The sequence below is a fragment of the Marmota monax genome, unplaced genomic scaffold, assembly GCF_021218885.2.
Source record: "Marmota monax isolate L192 unplaced genomic scaffold, Marmota_monax_Labrador192_F-V1.1 WCK01_AAM20220418_F8-fsc00260, whole genome shotgun sequence".
Classification (NCBI taxonomy): Eukaryota; Metazoa; Chordata; class Mammalia; order Rodentia; family Sciuridae; genus Marmota; species Marmota monax.
The window spans coordinates 1,174,089-1,187,998 of record NW_026694062.1 but is presented as its reverse complement, the minus strand read 5'-3'; the positions used below and the strand labels follow the sequence as shown (position 1 = coordinate 1,187,998).

The 13,910-nt window shown below is 44.7% G+C and overlaps 1 protein-coding gene across 3 annotated transcripts in view; it reads left to right on the top strand.

The window, feature by feature from the left end:
* Window positions 1-13,609, top strand: part of Shroom2 (shroom family member 2) — a 131,903-nt gene extending 118,294 nt beyond the window's left edge. For 2 of the 3 annotated variants that reach the window (XM_046464242.2, XM_046464244.2), the window contains exons 7-10: window positions 817-1,368; window positions 2,494-2,665; window positions 8,594-8,866; window positions 10,821-13,609. In XM_046464242.2, the coding sequence (XP_046320198.1) occupies window positions 817-1,368; window positions 2,494-2,665; window positions 8,594-8,866; window positions 10,821-11,087 (1,264 nt within the window). In that variant the 3' untranslated portion in view covers window positions 11,088-13,609. The remainder of the gene's footprint in view (window positions 1-816; window positions 1,369-2,493; window positions 2,666-8,593; window positions 8,867-10,820) is intronic. The other variant, XM_046464243.2, reaches the window with a different exon arrangement.
* The last annotated feature ends 301 nt before the right edge of the window (window positions 13,610-13,910 follow it).

Genomic DNA, 13,910 nt, shown 5'->3' with positions numbered 1-13,910 from the left:
CTTTTGGGCACAGTCTCCATGAACATGGCCCAGCTCGGTACCTCTGAGAGCAGCAAGCATTTGTTGTCCTGGGTGAGGCCCTGTGGTGTTGGCCAGGAGTCTTCTTCCCATTCTCTCTCTTTGGGTGCTGTTGGAGCCTCCCTGGCTCCTTTTACCAGGCCCTTCCCACCTCACCACCCCCTTTTTTAAGGAAACGTGTGCCCCTTGTTGGGTAGCAAGTTCACTGTTTATTGCTGAGATGATCATCACAGTCATTTGAAAATCTATGCAAAAGGTAGCCTGAGGTGTTCGGTGGAGGGTGGAATGCACTTGTAGAATCTTTGAAGTGGGACCCATGGGCAGAAGTGCCCAGTGCGGACTCCAAGGGGCCCTGAGGACATTCTCAAGCAGGTGTGTGCCAATCTGCACTGAGAAACCCTGACCTGAAGCACTCATAATGATTCTGTGAAAAATGCCTATTTGCTGTAAGTTTAACCAAGCAGGGCTTATTAAAGTTTGCACTATCATTGGAATAAAAACAAATGAACATTAAACAGACCTCATATTCCTCAACAAACCCAAGAAGATCCCCTCAAATGCCTATAGGTGCGTGGCTGACAGTTTTAATTAGACTGTTCAGGGTCTAGAGACCCCATGACGAAAACCTCTCAACCACCTCTGTCTTATCTAGGACATATGATCTGGCAGCTCCTTACAGGTGGGTGGTTGATCAGGGATTTAATCAGGTTCCCTGTTGGGAAGGGACCCACCAGTCTAAGTCCTAGGTTGGAGTCCATCTATTGCAAGGATTTCAGAGGACAACTCTTCTCTTTCCAGAATCGAGCGGGTGATGGACAACAACACCACCGTGAAGATGGTGCCCATCAAGATCGTGCACTCGGAGAGCCAGCCTGAAAAGGAGAGCCGCCAGAGCCTGGCGCGCCCAGCTGAGCTGCCTGTGCTGCCCAGTGGTCTGGAGAGAGATCAGATCAAGACCCTGAGCACATCCGAACAGTGCTACTCCCGCTTCTGCGTGTATACCCGCCATGGCGCTGAGACTGAGGCCCCACACAAAGCCCATTCTCTGGAGCCCCAGCCCTCCAGCACCCCCATACCACCTGCAAAGAATGTCTGTGCCTCCCCTCCTGGGCTCAGCTACATGAAGACTAAAGAGAAGACCATTGAAGACCTGAAGTCGGAGGAGCTGGCCAGGGAGATCGTGGGAAAGGATAAATCCCTGGCTGATATCCTGGATCCCAGCGTGAAAATCAAAACCACCATGGACCTAATGGAGGGAATATTCCCCAAAGATGAACATCTCCTAGAGGAAGCACAGCAGCGGAGGAAGCTGCTCCCCAAGATCCCCTCTCCCAGAACCACGGAGGAGAAGTGAGTGGATGTCACTTTCCAGCGGGTGCATGATTCTGCCCAGAGCTTCTTTGGCTTAAAAAGGGAGGAGGGCCACATCTGCTTGTGATTCCGGTCTTTGGGGCACAGATTTTCATAATGGTTTCCATTGCTTACCACTTTGGAGAGCATCCCAGTAGAAAAGGCAGAAGTTTAAAGCACTCTCCCCGGGCGTGGTGACTTTGGGGCCTGGCATAGGCATGATAATACAAGCGGTAGCTGCTGAGCTCCTTGGCTTGAGGCTGGCATGATATGACAATGAGCACAGGTTTCCTTTCCCCTAAGACAGATTCTCAGTAGAGGCCATTGTGTGCCCCCGAGGGCACTTGGCAATCTCTGGAGACATGTTTGGCTATCATGCTGGAGAGGGGAGTGCTCCTGTCATCTAGTGAGAAGAGACCAGGCATGCTGCTGTCAACCCACATGCCCTTAGTACTGAGGCTGAGAAACCCTGCCTTAGTATGAGAGGCCATCTGTCCATCTGTTTTGTCTTCTCTCTCTCTCTCTCCCTCTCCCTCCCTCCCTTTATTCCTATCTTCTATTGACCTATCAACTATTTTTTTCTGTTTAACCTGTATGCTGTCTGTCTGTCTGACTTTCTATCTTTCTGAAGCACATCACAATTGCTTCTTGGCTGAGGATGGGATGGATATTGAACAGCTCTTTCATTCCTTAGAGATTTTTTTTTAAGCATTTCAGTTTACTAGGGGCTCAGGGTATAGCTCCGTGGTAAAAGCTAGCATGTGTAAGACCCTGGGTTTAGTTCCTGGTACCAGGAAGCATGTGCGTAAGTACACGCACATGCACGCATTTTCTCTCTCTCTCTCTCTCTCTCTCTCTCTCATATGTATATAAAATCACTCACACACACACACAAAAAAAAAAAAAAAGAAAAAAAAAACCAATGGTGTTCCATAGACTAAGCATCTATTTGGTGAGGAGTTTTGTTTTAGTTTTAACCTCATCACTACCTTTTTTCCTCCTCTTTGGCTACCTCATCTCCCTGGCTGGTGTCTTTCTGTTAGTGCCGACTTATATTTGTCACAACCCAGGGACATGTCTGTACATCTGGTTGCAGTTAATTGAAGTTCTGACCTCCTTACCCAGGAAGGAAGAGCCCAGTGTGCCTGCCTCCGTGTCTCTGGCCACCAATTCCACCTATTACAGCACATCAGCCCCCAAGGCGGAGCTGCTGATCAAGATGAAGGACCTGCAGGAGCAGCAGGAGCCTGAGGAGTACTCGGGGAGTGACTTGGACCATGACCTGTCAGTGAAGAAGGTAGGAAAGAGGAATTCCAAAATATAACTATACTTTAAGCTGGGTGTGGTGGCAGGCATCTGGAGCCCAGTTTGCCCTGGAGGCTGAGATAGGAGGATGGCTTGAGCCCAGGAATTCAAGGCCAGCCTGTCTCACAAAAAACGAAATGTGCTGAGGGAAACAGGCAGGCAGGAGGTGTTGGGACCACACTTTTCTACTCTAGCAGAAACTCTACACCGCATTTCTGAGGGCATTTGTGTTTAGCTTTCATGCAGGACAAGGAAATGTGGGACAACTTTAGAAAGCCCTTTATGATGAATTCTTTGTTCTCATCTTTTTGTAAGAGTCTTTCTGCCATCTTTTTCTAATAGGAGTCAATGTCAAATTAGGTAAAGTGGATAACAATTTCTTTAATTTTAAGTTAAATAGTTCCTTCTACCACAATTAAAATCCAGGGGACCTAATTGTCTGACCATCAGTGAGTCACCTGTCTTCCTTGAATATCAATTTCAAATATCTGTAACTCAGTGTTTGGTCATAAGTAAATCAAACATTGGATCAGAAAGTACCTTGTCAGCCAAAAGCCATCAGGTGTTCAACTCCTAAGAATTCACCCAGGCCCTTGAGAGTTCAGAGAAGACAAAATACTTCTGCTCATCTCATGGGAGAGATGAACAGCCACCACAAAGATAAATATATGATACAGGCATAGCAAACCTGGCCCACCACCTGCTTATGTAAATAAAGTTTTATTCACAAAGCCACATCCATTCATTTACACAGGGTCGATGGTGGCTTTCATAGGATGGCAAAATTGACTGATTACAACAGTAATCTAATAGCCTGCAGAGTCTAAAATAATATTTTCTGTTCCCTGACAGAAAGTTTGTACATCCTTGACTCACTATGTCATGGCATAGAGACACATGAGTGTGACCTAGAGGAGGTTGTAATGAGGGGGTTACTGTAATGAGAGAACCAGACTGACATCAGGGGCAAACTCTGGGATGTCTAATAGAGGCAGAAGGGGATTTGGTGGGTGCAGAGGTCCTACAGCAGGCAAGCTTGGGAACAAGTTTTTGAAGAAGCAGAAGAGGCCAGGGGCTGGAGCTTCGTGGACAAGGGGTCAGCTTGGAGATGAGGTACAAATAGTACTCGATTTGTAGACAATCATGACAGTCACTGTAGGGACAGAGTTGTATCAATGCCAATGTCACTGCTATAATGTCAGCTTTAAACCTTCACATGTATCAGTAGCTAGACATGTGACATTAGAGTAATTACCTGTTATATTTAGCATAAAGAGACTATGGCATTGTCAAATAAAACTAGGCTCAGAGGGCAGCATGTGGTGTTTATTTTAAGGGCCTTGAGTTTGCTATAATTATCAGTACTGGGGTAAGAAAAGGAGGTAACCAGTATTGGGGTAGGGGGGGGGATCGGTACTTTTAATGCAAGCTGAGGACCCAGCATAATGGAAGGAATTTGTATAAAAAAATTACTGATTTGTTTTTTAAAACAAGACCTTTATAAACAATTATGTTCAGAGTCTATGTCATTAGTGATTTAAAAAATATTACTGGGCTGGGGATATAGCTCAGTGGTAGAGTGCTCACCTAGCACGTGCGAGGCCCTGGGTTCGATCCTCAGCACCACATAAAATAAATGAGTAAAATAAAGGAATTGTGTCCAACTACAACTAAAAATTAATTTTTAAAAAATTACTGACTGATTTTAATCATGATAGATATATTATGAAGGGCACTATTTTCACTTTAGGAAGCAATAGTTTTTTGGTTCGAGGAGTTAAATAGGGAAATGGAAAGTGAGAGTTTTGGACTTGGGGCTTTTAGAGGTGTTACTCTGGCTCAGGATAACATTGCTTTATTCTGATTACAGAATCTCCTCTTAAAAAAAAAAAAAGAACCGGAAACTTTTTCAGTTGTTTCTCATAAAATAAGAAAAGTCAGCCAGGCTTGGGTGCATGCTGTAATCCTAGCTACTCAGGAGGCTGAGGCAGGGGATCACAAGTTCACAGCTAACCTGGGCAATTTAGTAAAACCCTGTTTCCAAAAAATAAAAAAGCCTGGGGACATAGCTCATTGGTAGAATGTTATAATATTTAATCCCCATCACCATAAAAACTGCAAGACATACAAGTAAAACCACACATTCTGAACCATTTCAATTTAATTCTAGCCTAATATAGAGGACTACCTACATTAGGCTGTCTAAGACCCTGGGTTCAGGGTCTTAGACAGGATGTAATGGATTTTGTAAGTGCATGCCTGGATGCCACCCATCTCCATCTGGGTGCCACTCTGTCCCTCTGCTCTGAGTTGGGATCCTTCTTCACCAGAAATGACTGCTTTGGGACTGAGTGAGTTACTGTGAGGTCAAAGCCAACTTAGATTTTCAGTTGAATAAACATATGTTTGGCCATTGTACATGCTATATAAATCACAGCTCTCTGTGCTGTCAGCAATTCTGCGGTCCTATTTTTTTTCCTTGATTTGACAGGCTACTGCTACGCTCTTTTTCCCCTGTGTCCAGCACTCACACATTCATGATGTCATGCTTGTTCACAGAGCATACACCAGTAGAGGTATGTCTACCAGTGAGCATAGTGTACATCAGGATTTGATTGACTACCTGCTCTATAGCTGCTTAATAAGGGAAAATAGCAAAACCCCAATTGCACGTTGTCCTCTATGTTTGCAGTGCTGGGGATAGAACCCAGGGCTTCAAACATGCTAAGCAAGTGCTTTACCATTAAGCCACACTGCCAGCCTCGTTTTATATGTGAGTGTGTGTGTGTGTGTGTGTGTGTGAGAGAGAGAGAGAGAGAGAGAGAGAGATCCATTTTCTATTGCTATAATAGTATGTCACCAACTACAATTTATGAAGAATAGAGATTTTAGCTCAAGGTTCTGGAGGCTGGAAGTTCAAGAGCAGGGTGCTGGCACCTGACAAAGGCCTTCTTGCTGCATTGTAACATGGTGGAGAGCATTGTATGTAAGACAGTGTAGGCCACTAGCTCAGATCTCCCTTCCTCTTATAAAGCCACTTATGCCATCATAGGAGTCCCATGACCCCAACCCTAATTACCTTCCCATACCAGGCCTTCAAATTCTGTCAACATATGAAAGTGTGAGGGAGTGGGAGCTCTTAAGCAGGGATACAATATATGAGAGATTCTGGTGGCCTATAAGGAAGCATCATGCTAGGTGGGCTAAGAAGTTTCTACATCTGGGGTAGCTTAGGTGGACTCTGCCCACCTTATGGGCATTCTTCAGGAGGTGGTTTAAATTTCGAATCTCTGAGGTTTACAACTTCCTTTTTAAACAAGGAAGTGAATGCAAAGCCCAGAAAGAAAAGGCCTTGCTTTGTCCATGGAATGAAACCAAAGGAGGGTGTCTGGGGCTAAGCCAGTTGGAGAAAGAGAGGTGTCCTGGGAGCCAACCCCCAAGCTTTGGCCCATCTCAATGGAGAGGTAGAGGCAGCATGTACCTGGCTACCACATAGTCTTATCCTGGCCTCCCGGAATGCCACATGCTACAGAAAAGAAGTGGGTGGGCTTGTCGGGCAGCACATTCCACAGTGGTGAAACCTCAGCACCCTGCCTGATGTTGAGAGCCGTTTTTTTGTATTTATGTGCCACCCTGAGTCAGGTCTTGTCTCAGAATCCTTGGAAGCCGGTATCTGTACCTTTTAATGGCCCTTTAACAAAGGGAATATATTTTTAAATAAAAATTTCTATAAAACATCAAAGAATCAATAAAGGCATTTAGACTCTCTTCAGAGTGCCCAGTTTCAGGGCAGTCCAGTAGAGGTGGGTTTTGAAGGACAGTTTTCATGTGCTGGTGTGAGATCTTCATCACATTCATTCTTCAGTTGATAGCACTGAATAATTATTGAGGGGCTGGGGGTAGGTAGCTCAATGGTAGAATACTGCATAGCATGCCACACCCCTGCATCAAAACAAACATATAACACTGGCTAGGATCCTCTTCTGTCTGAGGTATCTCCATTGGCTGAAATTAGTTACTTAAGTCAGTACTGGCATCAGGTAAGAATCTGGAAAGTTCTCTGTACTTTCTGTTTTGTGCTTTTCGCTCAAATGATCAGTATCTAAAATATGGCATTTTCTCAACTATGGGATTTGAAAGTGCATTTTAAATAATTTATTAGTTCATTTTAGTTATACTTAATATTAGGGTTCATCTTGGCATAATTATACAAGCATGGAATACAATTTCCTTCAATTCAGTCACTGGTATTTCCCCTTTCCCTCCCCTTCATTCTCCCCATTTCCTTTTCTCTACTCTCAGTGTTCTTTCTTATATTTATATATATATTTTAAATTAATGCATCATAGATATACTTGAAGATGAAATTCACTGTGGTGTATTTGTAAATATACATAGGAAAGTTTGTTCAGATTCATTCCACTCTTCTTCCCTCTTCACATTCCTCCTCTCCCCCACCCTACAATCCCCTTTCTCTAATCCACTGATCTCTCTCCTATTTTCATGGAAACCACCACGGCCCTCCACCCCACAACTTTATTTTTTCCTTATTTTGGTCCAGCTTCTGCATATCAGATTTTTGGGGGTCTGGCATATTTCACTTGGCTTAATGAATGTGGTTTAAACAATCTCTGCAGATAGTCTGGTGAACAGACACACAGGAGAATGTGTGTGCATATGTACACGTGAGCACAACATAAAAGAAGGGCTGGGATGTAGAAGGGCCTAGCATGCATGAGGCCCCAGGTTTAATCCCCAGTACGAGAGGGAGCAAAAGGTAGAAATGAATCTAGACTCATCTGTTTGGTTTGCGGGGGTGGGTTGTTGTTGTTAATTGTAAGGAGAAAATGTCTTGACATCCTGACCTAGAAAAGCCAAAGAAATTTATAAACTCCATGTGGTCCTTCTTAGGAGAATTGTGCAGATTAATCAGCATTGAGACTGGCTGGCTGTAAAACAGCTTACCATTTAATCTGTGGCAGGGCCAGACATGCTGATCAACAGAAGGCAGATTGAACCTAGAGGATACAATCCCTGCTCATACCTTTCACATTTTGTGATTTTTTAAAAAAATGCTCGATGTTGGTGTGGGTGCTGGGATCTAGAGTTAGTGTTTACTACTTACATAGTTTCCACTGGGGAAGGTGGAGGGGCTGTGGAGGTGGGTACTGGTGACGGTTACACAGCAGTGTGAATGTCCTTAATGTACACTTTAAAACTGCTTAAGATGAGGGCTGGGGCACCTCATGAAGCCATGGGTTATATTCCAGCACTAAAAAGAAAAGGGAGGGGGCAGGAATAAAAATAGCAAGTCTTATGTATATTTTGCCATAATAAAAAAAATAGTCATTTGTTTCCATTTCAAGTCAAAGTCAATATGTTATATTAAAAGACAACCCTTTACAGTCGCTGACATCCCTTTGTCTTAATTTTTAATTGCTGATTATATGCAGAGGGCACTTTGAATCCTAGGTTTTAGTACTAGACATGAAACTCAATAATTTGTGTGTAAATCTTTAATTTGGAAAACTCCAAAGGACAAAGCATAAAGTATCACATGGACTATGTGAATCCTTGCAAAGATACAGGTTGGAATGGCTTCTACTGTGAATAACTGGGACAACTCCAGTATTGTCCGATAGGACATTAACAGAATGAGAATAAGCTTTACTTTTCATTTATTTATCTGTGTAACTTTATGTATTCACTTATATTTATCAAATATCAGTAATTTAGCCAGGAGTCCTCCTCCTTCCTCTAATCTTATAAAATTCCTCCATTGTTTGGTAACGTGAAAATTGATTTTCACTCAGTTCTGCTGAATTCCACCTAGGTGGCATGTGCTGCCGTCGCAGTAACTAGGGGCACCTGGCTTGGGGCAGTGCTAATGAGTATGTCCATACCACCCTTGCCCCAATAGCAGGAACTCATCGACAGCATCAGTCGCAAACTGCAAGTGCTCCGGGAAGCCCGGGAGAGCCTGCTGGAGGATATCCAGGCCAACAATGCACTTGGTGACGAGGTGGAGGCCATCGCAAAAGATGTGTGCAAACCCAATGAATTTGACAAGTTCCGGATGTTCATCGGGGACCTGGACAAAGTGGTGAACCTTCTGCTCTCGCTGTCAGGCCGCCTGGCCCGGGTGGAAAATGCCCTCAATAATTTGGATGACAGTCCGTCTCCTGGTGACCGGGTATCTATAGACACATCCAGCTGGGAAATGGGAACAGGACAGTCTTGTGGGAAGGCTGTCCTTGGGGTGTTGGGAAAGTCAGCTCTTTGAAGCCTAGCGCTGTTTATATGTGGCCTGTCCACCTCCCAGTGCAAGATGCTATTGAAATATCCAGTGCTCACCCACCTCTCTTTCCTTTTAATGTAGGGAAAGAGAATGTTAGATGAAGGGAATTGGGGTAGGAGTGCAAAGAATTGAGCCATTGTCACTGGGCTGCAGAGCTGCTGGGAGCCCTCCCAAAGAACATTGTCTCTCTTTGACATCTTTTTATTTATTCCCTCTGATCATTACTCACAATAATCTCTCCTTGGAACCCATGTCCATGGGCGGAGATTTTTCTCCTCCTGACTCAGCTGTTGATGGTGTTTTATGATTGCTGCTGCTGTGATTTAGCACCAGTGTGTCCAGAGGTCTAGAAAGAAGTAAAGGGCTTGTCCAACATTTCTCCCAGCCCTGAAGTGTGCTGCTCTGGGGACATTTCTCACTGGGTCTTTTAATTATATTATATGCAAAATAAGGGGAATAATATCTACCTTGTTGGCTTTACCTTATAGGATGAATATCAGAAAAGCATCTAATTTCATTGTTTGCACACAGTTGGCCTTTAAAATAATCACCCTTATGATTAATAAAATGCCCACCACCCCGTCCATCTCAGTAGCTTCCAGGCACTGATGAGGCCTGCTGATTTTTTACAACCTGAACTGCAATCCTTGAACCAATTAACATCTGTTTACCTTTTGATTGGAATGAATTGGCCTGACCTAGTCTCTTTCCATGAAAATATACCGTCTCCTCCTTCCACACACCCGAGGACCCGGGTGTTCCACTGAAGCTGGCAGGACACTGTGAGTGCTTGTTGCTGTGGGCATTCCTCAGGAGTAGCATGCTGAGGGCAGTTCCTGGTTTGGGACACTGTTTATTGTGATAATTCCTCTTCACTGACTTTTTGTGTGTTTGGCACCTTGCAAAGTGCCACCGTGTCCTTGTGTTCTTTCCTTTGGCCACTGTTCAGCACCCACTGCAACAGCGCAAAGCAACAGAACAGATATGCTGGTGCTTAGGTAAAAGTCAGGAACTCCGGCTGGGGGTGTCACTCAATGCTACAGCCTGTGCCTGGCTTGCATGAGCTTGGCCCAGAGTCCATCCCCAGCACCAGAAAAGAAAGGAAGAAACTTGCTCCTTGAAAGTGAACGTTGGCGTCTGCCAGCCTGAATATGAAGACAGAGAAAACGTTCATCTCATCCTTTCTGAGTTTTCCTTCAATTTGGAGGGGGTAGGGAAGCTAGCTGTGTTCTGTGAGCAGAGAGAGCGATTGTGAGTGTCATGTATTGGGAACAGGGTCTCCTGGTTCCCAAAAGAGGGCCCTTGTAGGAAGTGACGGGGACTGATCCCAAGGCCTCTTTTAGTCCTTGTCCTTGTCTGGCAGTACACTCACAGGCTCTCTCTGGCACAAGGTTTAGAAATCCCACTCTGGAATTTCTTTAGGCCATTTCCCTTTCCCCACATTGCCCACAGTGTTGTCAGGAGATGGCTTTGACACCGAATCCCCAACTTGTTTGCCCCTTATGAACATCTCAGAAGTCTGAGTTTCTGGTCACCTGATTACCCTTTTGCTCATCATGATTTCTGTTGACTGTTCAAGGCAGACAGGAAGGAATGAGGCAGACAGTGGCAGGAGACCCACAGGGACCCCTAAGCCGCTCCCCAGAGGACTGAGGCAAGAGCCTGCCACAGCCTCAGGGCTCATGCTGCCCATTTCCCGAACATTTCTGTGTGGATTCCATTGGATAATCTGATGGACAGCTGTGGGACCAGCCCCCCCCAAAGCTGCCTGGTTTTCAAGGGGTTAGCTGGAACCCCTGCCTTAGTCCTGGCCCTCAACAGACTTCTTTCTCTCCCTGTCCCTCAACAGCAGTCGCTGCTCGAGAAGCAGAGAGTCCTCATCCAGCAGCATGAGGATGCCAAGGAACTCAAAGAGAACCTGGACCGCCGCGAACGCATCGTGTTTGACATCCTGGCCGCCTACCTCAGCGAGGACAGCCTGGCAGACTATGCGCACTTTGTGAAGATGAAGTCGGCCCTCATCATTGAGCAGAGGGAGCTGGAAGACAAAATACACCTCGGGGAAGAGCAGCTGAAGTGCCTGTTTGACAGCCTGCAGCCCGAAAGAGGCAAATAAGAGACCTGTCCCCAGCAGAGGTCAGACACAAATCCTTCAAGCTCCGTTCCCAAGGATGCAAGTGGAAACCCCAGCCTGTATTTATGTCCCGGAGCGAGATTCCTCCGTATAGCACAGTGGCTAGTAGAAAAGCAATAATGTCCGTGTTTGTGTGGGATGTTTATTTAATTTTTTGATTTTGCTTTGGAATGCTGAGCAGAGTTTGTATCATGCATGACTCCACATGAAGCTGGGCTCTGCTGGCTGGCGAGGTCCCATGGAGGACGTGGGCTGGGCCTGCGGTACATGCACGTGGTCATTTTCAGCAGTGGGCCTGCCGTTCGTTCCTCCTGTCCTCAGATGCCAAACCAGCTCTGGGAAGTCACCAAGCATGTCCTGGGGGTGCCTGAGAGGGGAGATCCTGGCGCACTTCTCTTGTGACTCACCCGGACACGGGCTGCTGTGTTTTGTCCTTGCTCATCCAACAGTGTGGTCATTTGTTGTCTCTATCATCTGATGATGTTACCTGACCCAGCAAAATTCATGATGATGTTGATGATGCTGATAATTTATTAATGTATGGGAAAGGTGAAAGGTTTCCTAATGGTTAAAAACCAGCTGTGAAATGAACAACCTACATGTTGGGTGCATTCATTCGAAGATTAAAATTGCCACTTAAATCGCATGCATGCTTTAAAACACACCCACACACAGAACAAATACCTGTAGTTCTCACTGACATCAGTATAATGTTTTCCAGCCAAGTAAAATTACGTGGTTAAAAGTATGTCCAGTAATAATGTTCTTGTTAGTTTCCCAAAAACCTATGGAATATTTTTAAATGACTTTTCCACCCAGAACATTAACTTTGTGTGCATATGATCATTAATGATAATTGGCTTGTTTTCTCTTTTGTCCTCCAAGTCTGTTGTTGCCTGAGGGCTGCATTCCTTATACTGGAAGACTTCTTCCTCTGGTTTTTCAGAGGTTCTGTGGACTGTCTATTCCCACACTTGATCTTTTTCTGCCACAGTGTTTAAAGATTCTGTGCCCTATGTCTTGGTTGTAAAGAGAGTCTTACTCATTAAAACAATACTCATGCCTGGATTCCCAATTGACAAGTCATAGACTGGGAGAAAACACTTGCAAACCATGTCTCTGACAAAGGATTTGTATCCAGAATGTACAAAGAACTCCCCAAACCCAATGGTAGGGGGAAAAAAAAACGGCCCAATTTAAAAAGTGGGCGAAAGACTTGGGCACACACTTCACCAAAGAGGATATGTGCATGGCAGATAAGCACATTGAAAAGATTCTCAGTCGCTGGTGGTTTGCTTATTACTTACTTATTTTATGTAGTAATTGTAGATCTGGTGTGTTTCCTCAGAACATCTTCACTGGACTAGATGCATGGTTAATGGTAAGCAAGTCCCTCGGATGACTTGATGTTTAGGGGATATTAGAGCATTTATTTTATCAAAGGATCCTTTGAATCTTAATTTCCCCTTAATCCCTTAAAAGAAATTTCTAGCAGGTGCGGGAGTTCCTCTGTCATCAGTGACCATAGCCTTCCCAAAACACATATTCACACACCCACACGTATGTGCTCATGCACACACGCGCATGTCTTAAAGAACCTGAATCCACACTTCCTGAGCCAGAATTGCTGAGCTGGGCTCCAGAGGCACTGTGTTGATGCCATAATGCATTCTGTACAGCAGAGTCCAAACTGGCAAGCTTCCACGATGCAGGCAATAAACCTTGCCTTTGCGGCATCCTACACATGCCCAAAGGCTGAAGGCCTCTTCAGAAGTGTTTGTTCCTGTCGAATTCAGCTACTTCTAACTTGAAACGTCCCCGCCCTGCCATTGTTCTGTGGCATCTTGCCCCTTCCCACCTGGTGGCCCCTTGCTGTGGATGTCAGTCAGGGCAGACAAGCCGAAGCTGACTGTCCATAGACCCCCTCAAGTGATTTTAGAATGTTGTATTTTTAATTTAGACAAAGCTTTTTACCTGTGATCCTTTCCCCTCACATACAGTATTGTGATCATTTTAATGATACGTGTGTAAAATGTGAAGAATCAAATGTGTGTGTCTGCACCCAGCCCTTTTGTGTCTTTTTTAGGACTTTCTTCTACGTAGCAATACATAGTGCTCTAGTATCCTTTTGGTAAAGCACACATAATCACAACTTTCTCATCTGTAACCCTGTTTGCCTCTTAAATGTCTGGTTAGCGGGGACCCAAAGATTCCAGTGAGCGGTGTACATATCTTGTATATAGTGATGTTCTTACATATAAAAACAATCTGGTGCTATTGATTGGCCCTGGGCATTCGTAGGTGGTGGCTGATCCTCACCCTCTGTCGTAGCACAGCTGTGGGACGCTCTGTGTAGCAAGCTTTCTTTTGGTCAGGGGTGTTGTCTGCGGCTTGTGTCCAGCAGTCCACAGTGGCAAATGTGTGCAGATTTCATGCTTGACACTTTCTATCAACAGATCATCTTGCTTGATTTTAACCAAATAAATAATGTCTCTTTGAGTGAATGGAGCATGTCTTTGATTTACCTATGTTGCAGATTTTTTAAAAACATCAGAGTATTGGGGTGTAGCTCATTTGTAGAGCACATGGGAGTCATGTCAAGATCAATCCCCACCATCAAAAGAAAAAAAACACACACATTCTTATATCTTCACCATGTATCAGATTCTTAAGCCATTTGAGTAAACTTTAGTATTGACTGTATGCTTGTATCTTGCCTATCTGGTTAAGGCTAATCTGTTGTAGTCAGAAAAAGTGTGAAACACAGGTTCTATCAATTAGCTCTTGCATCAATACTGGTGTGTA